This window comes from Panthera leo, chromosome D2, assembly GCF_018350215.1.
Source record: "Panthera leo isolate Ple1 chromosome D2, P.leo_Ple1_pat1.1, whole genome shotgun sequence".
NCBI lineage: Eukaryota > Metazoa > Chordata > Mammalia > Carnivora > Felidae > Panthera > Panthera leo.
This window is the reverse complement of record NC_056689.1, coordinates 52,139,576-52,149,866: the sequence shown is the minus strand read 5'-3', so window position 1 is coordinate 52,149,866 and position 10,291 is coordinate 52,139,576. Positions and strand designations below refer to the sequence as shown.

Genomic DNA, 10,291 nt, shown 5'->3' with positions numbered 1-10,291 from the left:
CCAGGTCTACCATGCTAAGATAATGGTTCAGATGACTGCCATAAAAGAAGTACATACAAAACAATGAAAACAAATCACAACCTTAGGTTCCGTGATTACTGAGAGGATTTCCCCTGCCCTAAGTGCTTTATTCTATTTCTTAAAAATATGAGCAGCAGCTTATCATAAGTCTCCACTACTGTGCATTAATGATGGAATCAACAACACAACAGACTCATAAGGATGATAGGACTGCAGAACAACTAGAAGTCACAGTTTTATGCTTCTTCTTGCTCTGGATAATTTAGAATTTTGCGGTGTGCCTGACGTAAATATTGCTGTTGTTTGAAGTAAACCTTGAATGCTCCTTTTATGGCAACAAAAGCAATTCCACCCTAAAATAAAAATAAAAAGCTTTTTATAATGCAGATTTAGAGAAACATAATAACATAATTTTACTTAGATCAGAAAAGACATAGCCATTGCTGCTAATTCAGATGAACGCAAATGAGACAGTTCTCTTTTCTACTTAGGGGGTAAGACAGGCAGGATCACTACACCCAACAGAGATACCTTCCCTGTTTTTTTTTTTTTTTAATATTTTTTTATTTTGAGAGCAAGAGAGAAAATCAAGCAGCCTCTGTGCTGCCAGTGCAGAGCCTGATGTGGGCTTGATCCTACGAACCGTGAGATCATGACCTGAGCCGAAATCAAGAGTCGGAGACGCTCAAATGACTGACCCACTCAGGTGCCCCCTTCCCTGTTCTCCTATTGAGGTAATCTTCTCTCCACTTAGCTTGACGTCCATTCTGATATAGCAGGGAGAAGGCTTGGGCACATGTGCAGGCTGCTATCAGAGAAGGGAAGTGGGAGGAATAACAATGATAGCAAACAATACAAGGGCGTATTATGTGCTAGCACTTCAAATGAACTATTTAATCCACCACATAACCTTGATGTAGCTACCAATATGATCTTCATTTTACAGGCACAGAGAAGTGAAGAAATTTGATTTAGGTTTCTCAGCAAGGCAGTATCTGTGATAGGATATGAACCAGGCAGTCTGATCCTAGAGCTGAAGCTATTCACCAAAATCTTGTTGGCAAGGATGGGTGTGATAATTCATGCCTATTCTAGGAAAGACATCACCTGCAGCATAGTTCCGGAAGGCCAGAAGTAATGCAATGGATCTTCCCCTCTTTCTTGCTATTGGATAACAGTGGGGATCAAATAGAACTTCAAGGCACAGAAGCCACAGAATGAGTATTTATGAAGTCCCACTGTTTTTTTTTTTTTTTAAACACAGTTCCTTTTCTTTTGTATAGTCACGTGGAAAAAAAAAAAAGGTAGTATTAAAACCATCTTACCAAGATTGTCCTTTGTAAATTAGAGTTAACACTACTGAACATCAGTTTACCAACTATTGTTGCGATAGTAGGAAAGACAAGGGCTCCACACAAAATTCGGGTAGCAGAGACGTGATCTGCTAAAGGATTAGCCTCAGCTGGAATTCGAGGAACAGGACAACCAATCCCTGTTGGGGGGAAAAAAGAAATGGAGGTATTAGTGCTAATAAATCACAATAGCTAAAATATCTTCACATGTTAAGATTCTTCCACAAGGTTAACCTGGTGTGCTCATTATAACCACAATTCAGGGCCTTACCTGGAAATATACTGTTCAAAATTTGTAGTTTATTTGAGTATTTGCGCCATAGTCTAAGCACGTAGTCTTCCCAGCGAATCATCTTGCCTAATATCAGCATGACAGGAATAGTAGGAAGTCCAATTAAAAGGAATAAAGGATCAGCTCTTTCCATAACATCCAGACCTTCTTTATGGCCTACAACCTGTGAAACAAACAGCATTCACTAGAATAATTTCCTTATCTAATGAAAGGTTGCATGCTTGAGCTGAATTCATTTTAGAGGAAATGGTAAATTTTGAAATAAAAATACAAAAAGTTTTAAAAATAAATCAGAATCAGTCCTGATTTATTTATGTGTCTCTCATTCAAAGGAAAAAAACCTCCTTCATATTATATTGGAATAAAAGCTTTAAAAAATAGTGGGGTGCCTGGGTGGCTCAGTCGGTTAAGCATCCAACTTCAGCTCAGGTCATGATCTTGTGGTTTGAGGGTTTGAGCCCCATGTTGGGCTTCTTGCTGTCAATGTAGAGCCTGTTTTGGATGCTCTGCCTCCTCCCCTGCTCATACTCTCTCTCTCTCTCAAAAATAAATATTGAAAAAAAAAAAATGGTTGAGGGCACATGCACCCCAATGTTCATAGCAGCACTATCAACAATAGCCAAAGTATGGAAAGAGCCCAATGTCCATTGATGAAGGGATAAATATGTGGTGTATATATATATATATATATATATATATATATATATATACAATGGAGTATTACTCGGCAATCGTAAAGAATGAAATCTTGCCATTTGCAACTATGTGGATGGAACTAAAGGGTATTGAAAGACAAGTATCATATGACTTCACTCATGAGGACTTTAAGATACAGATGAATACAAGGGACGGAGGGAGACAAAACATAAAAGACTCTTAAATATGGAGAACAAACAGAAGGTTACTGGAGGGGTTGTGGGAGGCAGGATGGGCTAAATGGGTAAGGGGCGTTAAGGAATCTACTCCTGAAATCATTGTTGCCCTGCTAATTTGGATGTAAATTAAAAAAAAAGGTTGACCCACATTGATTACACTTCAATAGAGGGAAGGGGATTTCTGGTTATTTTATTCCTTTTATTTGATATGGTTAGACTAGGTTATAATTCTAGGTCCTGTTTGTCCTCCAGCAGAGCATCTGTTTTTCTGCTCTTCCTACTAGGGTAAGCATAACCAAGGGGCAGAACCAGCCTTTAGGAGATGGCCCAAAAGCTCACTTCTCTTTGGTTCTTTCTCCATACTCAGTGATCTCTGGTATAGAGTGATTTTTCTGGCTGGCTAAATGCTTGTTCTACAGACCAAATTCTGCTAAAATTCAATTCTAAGATCTACATTTGAGTGACTGCAGTTTTTGCTACAGGTTCCAGTCATTTTTCTGACCTAGGAACCCTAGGGTATCCTAACTCTAGGGTAATGAAGCTAAAACAATCCTTTCCCTCTCATCTGGGTCTTAGGGTTATTTCTCCACTGGTTTAGATTCCAGAGGGCAAGAAGGATATGATTATTTTTTTAAAATGTTTATTTATTTTTGAGAGAGCGAGTGAGCACGAGGGAGGGGCAGAGAGAGAGAGAGAGGGAGAGAGAGAATCCCAAGCAAGGTCTGTGCTATTAGCTCAGAGCCCAGCTCAGGGTTTGAACCTATGAACCGTGAGATCATGACCTGAGCTGAAACCAAGAGTTGGTCACTCAAATGAGCCACCCAGGCACCCCAGGATATGATTCTTACTTGTGAATCTCCATACATTCCCCTCCCAGGAAAATTCTTTTTACTCCATCTTGGCCTTATACTTCTCTCAACATCTCCATTTTATTGGTGAGCTTCTTAGTTTTAACTGGAGAACTTCCCTGAAAATTCTCTTTCAAACATCTCAAATGATCTTCCCTTTAGCCAAAGTCTCAATCGCTTCCAAATTAAACCTATTTCTCTAAAGGATTATTTTTGGCAGTTATGACAGAAGAGGACGATTTCAGAATCTTGGGCTTTTAGCCCACCCAGGTATCACAGTGAGGACAGCTTGCTAGGAAGACACTACTATAAAAACTCCAAATAGTTTTTCTGATCACACTTGAGGAGTAAGCCATGAAGAGAGGACTGGAAAGAAACTGTCTCTTTGAAAGTGAGGAGGTAAAAGGAAGGAAGGATAGGCAAGAAGGGAAGGAAAGAAAGAAGGCAGGGAAAACTAAAAGTGCCAGGTACACTCAGGAAACAAGCTCATGAAAAAGTAAATGGGATTTTTTTTTTTTTTCAAAAACGAGATGCTCTTCATGTCGACTATCATAGCAAATTTTTTTACTACTACATAGCAAATTTTTCACTACTACAAGGACGTGTGAAATAAGGTCAAGCTGAGAATGGTAAGAACAAATTGAAATTCTAGACAACACACTCAATCCAGGTAAAAATATTTTATAAGTACATGGAGAACACCAAAATGGATGCTTTAAAATCTGAGCTAGGGATATAGTCCAGGTTTGTGCTTCATTATCTAACCACAGTGTAATATTAAAGGGCAGGAGGCCAGCCTCTTCTCAGTGGCCAAAAACCAGGTATAGGTATCTAATATTCTTCTGTGTCTCCTTGTAGAAACTTGACACCTTGTATGTGAAGGATGACTGTTCTGAGTTGCCCTAAAGTGAAAGAGTCTGGTTCACAATACAGTTGATCCTTGAACAACATGAGTTTTGTATATAACTGGTCCACTTATATATAACTTTTCTTGATTTGTCAGTGCCCCTAATCCCCATGTTGTTCAAGGGTACACCGTATTTCATAAACCCTAATCCCATACTAGGGACAAATGTGGATTAGCCCAGAGATTGTGTATTTACCTATGCTTTTTGAGGAATATTTCATTTTTGTATCATTTTATTTTTTTTTCTTTTTTAATATTTATCTTGGAGAGAGAGAGAGCACAAGTGGGGGAGGTTCAGAAAGAGAGGTAGACACAGAATCTGAAGCAGGCTCCAGACTCTGAGCTGTCAGCACAGAGTCGGACAAGGGGCTTGAACCCACCAGCTGTGAGACCATGACCTGAGCCGAAGTCAGAGGCTAAAACAACTGAGCCACCCAGGCGCCCCTCGTTCTATTATTTTCAGTTTAATGATCACATATAAAGTTACAACTAAATGTGATTTAAATATTCTCAAAGTGCTAGCAAATAAATTCAGAAATCTGAAAAATCCCTTTTGTGGGTTATGCTATTTTTAAACTTTGGGGTTTAGAAATATAAAGCAGAGTGAATATTCAGGTAGAGACTATAGTAAGGCACAGTTTATTTCTCATGGGTAGTGGTAAAAACCTTACAACCAGGTATCTCAGAGTGAGGAAACAAAAAAGGAAATAGGGCAAACTGAGCAAAAGGCCCACTGCCCAATTTCTTATACCTAAAGTCGACAGAGATGCTTTATACTCAAGCTGGGCTCACCATGCACGCATACCTGCATGCATTCATTCAACTGAATACTGACTGTGTGCCAGAAATAGGCCTAGGTGTTGCGGATAAAATGGTGAGCTAAACAGATGTCTTTTGGAGAGGAGAGAGACAAATCAAACAAGCATGCAAATATAAATGCTAAAATGGAAACAATAGTATAACTATAGTATACCCCCTGCTACTATAATCAGACTCAAGGGCAGTAAATGAGGACTGAGTAAAGCAATGGGGCTGATTTAACTTTGGTCAAAACAAACCCAGCATACCTTGTGTATCATCAGGAACCTTCTGGTTTTATGCTCCAAGATTTCAAAACAGGTTATTTTTAAGACTTCAATTTGGGGGTGAGATTCAGGAACTATAGAATGTCTTCTCTAAGAATTTGTTATCTGTGTATAAAATAAAGGCCTAGGAATTGTAGGTTTAAAGAAAGGTTTGTTTCTCTGCTTGAGGCCTAAAAGCTAGTTCTTCATATCCAGGAGTTCACCAATGTTGAAAGGCTAAGAGTTTTAACCTGATCTTTTTTTTTCTTTCTAATTTTAGAGAGAAAGAAGAGTGCAAGTGGGGGGAAAGGGCAGAGGAAGAGAGAGACTTTAAAAATTATTTATTTATTTATTTATTTATTTATTTACTTACTTACTTACTTACTTACTTACTTACTTACAGAGAGAAAGAGACATGGGAAGGGCAGAGAGAGAGAGGGGGGCAGAAAGAAAGGGAGACAGAATCCCAAGCAGGCTCTGCACAGCTCAAACTCACAAACCATAAGTTCATGACCTGAGCTGAAACCAAGAGTCAGCTGCTTAACTGACTGAGCCACTCAGGTGTCTGAGAGAGAGACTCTTAAGCAGGTTCCATACTCAGTGCAGAGCCTAACAAGGGGCTCAATTCCATGGGATCATGACCTGAGCCAAAATCAAGAGTCGGATGCTCAACCGACTGAGCCACCCAGGCACCCCCTAATCTGATCTTTTAAATCACTTCCTTTTAGGACCCTACTTTCATTTTTTAAATTATTATTATTTTAAAATCTACCTTTTTTCCTAAGTTCATTCACTTATTTTGAGAGAGAGAGAGACAACAAGCATGGGGGAAGGGGCAGAGAGAGAAGGGAGAGAGAAAATTCTAAGCAGGCTCCCGCACTGTCAGTGCAGAGCCCAATGTGGGGCTCGATCCCACAAATTATGAGATCATGACCCAAGTAGAAACCAAGAGTCGGACGCTTAACTGACTGAAACACCCAAGTGCTCCTATGGCCCTACTTTTAAATGGGAGAATGAACAGTGATGAATTAAGAGGTTTTCTTAGTCAGACTTAAGGATAGTTAAGTGTAGTATATGAGTTAAGAACTGACAATGCTTATGGGGGTTATTTTTACACCAGAGGGAAAAATGGAACGAAAATGGACATGAAGGTGGTTGTTCCAGAGTAAAATGTTCCCACTGCCTGTGGAACAAAGTTTCACTTAAGAAGCCCTAGATTAGGGACAGGGGTCCTAATGCTTCTTCCTTACTGTGTGGTATTGGACACGTAAACTTGCCAAATCTGTAAGCTAGGAATAATTAATAGTATCTAGATCACACGATTGATGCAAGGTTTAAAAACATCAGTGCTGGAAGGTGTTTAGCCCAGTGCTGGGGGAAAAAAGTTACCTATCACATTGTCTTTTCTTTCTTCTTCTTCTTTTTTTTTTTTTTTAACGTTTATTTATTTTTGAGACAGAGAGAGACAAAGCATGAACGGGGGAGGGTCAGAGAGAGGGAGACACAGAATCTGAAACAGGCTCCAGGCTCTGAGCTGTCAGCACAGAGCCTGATGCGGGGCTTGAACTCACGGACCGCGAGATCATGACCTGAGCCGAAGTCAGCCGCTTAACCGACTGAGCCACCCAGGCGCCCCTCACATTGTCTTTTCAATAAAAAGATAAATAGAAGGTCTCAAGTTCCTCACAACTAATTGGGATTGAACTTAAGACTGGCTCGTGGAGAAATAAATGGGAAAAGAATAGTGGTCTGATTCCTTAACCTAATATACTTGTACTTTAGAGTAGTCGGAGAACAAAAGGAAAAGAAAACCGTCAAGGGTTAAAAAGAAAACCCTAAATACTGCTGATGGTATAAGTGGGGCACATTCCCTAACAAATATGCTCAGAAAGGTAAAAGTCTTCCCAATACAATTAAATCATATGATACTACCTATCTACCGTCTGTAATCTCTCTCATTCAGGGTTTAAAAAAAAATCTTTCCAAGTGCCACAGTGTATATGAAGATTATTTCTAAGTGGTAACACAAAATATATGTATCATCATAATTTTAGTCTTTTTCTTTACCATCACCATTAACCAACACGTTCATTTTTGTCTCCTTGCTTGTATCTCCTCTACAGATCCAAATTATTGCCTTCAAAAGTCAGCTCCAGACTTACTTTCTATGAAACTTCAAACGATCTTTCATTGTACTGAATTAAAATACTGTTTATGTAGTCTTCTGTACTCTTCATATTTGTTTACATAATGTTATAACTGTTCTCCAGTTGTTCACTTACGTACACCTTGTCTTAGAACTATATTCCTTGGGCCTGGGAATCATTAACAAATTTCTTTTAAGATTGAGCGACGCTTGGAGTCTCTGGGTAGCTCAGTTGGTTAAGCGTCTGACTCTTGTACAGTTAGTGGCTTTAAGCCCCACATCGGGCTCCAAGCTGGCAGTGTGGAGCCTGCTTTGGATCCTCTCCCTCTCTCTCAAATTAAAAAAAAAAAGATTGAGTGAGCCTAAAATCTTTCCTCAAAAAGAGCCATCCTATTTCTTGTAGTCAATTAGGTATTAAGAGAAATCACTCAATCTCATGGGGCCTTAGTTTCCTCATCTGCAAAAAAATATACATATACATCCGTATTGTACATTCAATAATGTATATATTTGCTCTAAGTTTTTGTGTCTTCGTCAGTACTAGTGAATCACCTAAACCTCCCTGAACTAATGATGTACTCATTAATCAAAACTGGAGTTTTAATTTATTTTATTTAATTATTGCAGAGAATATAATCAAATAAACCTGCTACTACCTGACAGAACTAGTCATATAAAAAAAAACCCACGATATTTATGAAAGCCCTTTAAGTATTAGTCTCTGTGTATATGCTATAACAGGAATACCTAAGTGTAAGACAGTCTCTACTTTCAAGGAAATTACTTTTTAAAAAATATTTGAGAGAGAGAGAGCAAGAGAGAGTGTGAGTGGGTGCAAGCAGGGGAGGGAAGGAGAGCGGAGAGAGAGAATCCAGTGCAGAGCCCCACGTGGGGCTTGATCCCACAAACTGTGAGATCAAGACCTGAGCCAAAATCAAGAGTCGGACGCTTAACCAACTGAGCCACCCAGTACCCCTCAAGGAAATTACCTTCTAATAGGAAAAGCAAAGGGCTGAATATAGGAAAAATTAAATAACTTCAGTAATCTATATCAATATCACTTGGTCAGCACAAGATTTGCTGCCATTTAAAGAATGACAGTGGCAGGAGTTGTCTGGTTAGTTTCAGGAGGGAAAAGCAGCTGAACTAAGCCTGAAAGGAGTTCAGATTTGGAGAAGTAGAGAAGGGAATGGAGAGACAGGTATGAAGCAGGGAGGGTGGCAAAAGTCAAAGGACAGAGGTAAAAAACTAAACAGGAGCAAAAGGATAGGATGCAGGGGACAGCCCAATAGGCCTCAAAGTAGAATGAAGTAAGACTATGAAGGATTTGGCATAACAAATCAGGTCAAGGAAATAGAATCTTTTTTTTTTTTTTTAACGTTTATTTATTTTTGAGACCGAGAGAGACAGAGCATGAACGGGGGAGGGTCAGAGAGAGAGGGAGACACAGAATCGGAAGCAGGCTCCAGGCTCTGGGCCATCATCAGCCCAGAGCCCGACGCGGGGCTCGAACCCACGGACCGTGAGATCGTGACCTGAGCCGAAGTCGGACGCTTAACCGACTGAGCCACCCAGGCGCCCCTAAATAGAATCTTTTTTAAGTCAGTGGTTCTTAATCTTTTTTTTTTTTTTTTAATTTTTTAAAACATTTATTTATTTTTGAGACAGAGCATGAACAGGGGAGGGGCAGAGAGAGAGGGAGACACAGAATCTGAGACAGGCTCCAGGCTCCGAACAGTCAGCACAGAGCCCGACGCGGGGCTCGAACTCACGGACTGTGAGATCATGACCTGAGCCGAAGTCGGACGCTCAACCGACCGAGCCACCCAGGCGCCCCAGTGGTTCTTAATCTTTATCCATTACACTCATGACAAATGATGGTTTACTATATGTAATTCATTCTAGTGACTACATCCAGATTTTGGGGGTATCCTCAACGCTTCATGAAGAAACCTTGCAATACTCTGTTTCACCATGACTAAACAACCAGAAAGGCTACTTACTATGGACCTGGCATAGGCAAGTTATGTGCAATTTCTAGAATATTACATAGTCTGTAAACTATTACTGAGTTACTTATGAAACACTTACCCAATCTAACTGCTGCATAGGAAAAGTCCTACTTAAGACAGAGGAGACAGCTTGGAGTAGATGTTGAAGGGATTATTTTAGGAAGATTAATTTGGAAGGATGGACTGACAGAAGAGAATGAAATTAGAGAAACCAATCAAAAGGCTCCTTTAGCCATATGGTATGATAGGGGAGTGACAACAAAGTCAGGTGTTATAAAGACTGTGGAAAGGAAGCTACGGATATAAGATATCAAAATGGAAACTGCTTGGATTTGGTCAGTGGACTGGAGATAGGGCTACGAAGCAGAAAGTTAAAGGTAATCCTAAGAATGTAGGATATAAACCGAGTAGATGGGAAAATGATAGTAGCAATCAGAGGTATAGAGAAATTATAATATAAAATATAAATAAATTTAGGTTTCAAATTGAGGAAAAGACTAGTTTGATTTCAGAAATCCTGAGTGTGAAATCACAAGTGGTCACATAAGGAGAAGGGTCAAGCTGCAACGGCAGGACTGCTTTTGAGGATAGAATAGGGCAAAAGATGTAGATCTAACCATAAAAGGCACACAGCTGATAGCTGGAAATCATTAGGGAAAAAGTATAAAGCGAGGAATCAAGGGCCTGGGACTAAATCTTGAAATTTAAGTCTAATAATCTTCACCAACAGTTATTGATTGTAGCAAAAAACGGGAAGTAACTAATTTCTAATCA

At 39.6% G+C, this 10,291-nt stretch overlaps 1 protein-coding gene across 1 annotated transcript in view; it reads right to left on the bottom strand.

The window, feature by feature from the left end:
• Positions 1-221: 221 nt before the first annotated feature.
• MARCHF5 (membrane associated ring-CH-type finger 5) overlaps positions 222-10,291 on the bottom strand; it is a 56,324-nt gene continuing 46,254 nt past the window's right edge. The window contains exons 4-6 of the mRNA XM_042909062.1: positions 1,645-1,828; positions 1,347-1,513; positions 222-374 (exon numbers count right to left, since the gene is read on the bottom strand). Of these exons, the coding sequence (XP_042764996.1) occupies positions 258-374; positions 1,347-1,513; positions 1,645-1,828 (468 nt within the window). The 3' untranslated portion in view covers positions 222-257. The remainder of the gene's footprint in view (positions 375-1,346; positions 1,514-1,644; positions 1,829-10,291) is intronic.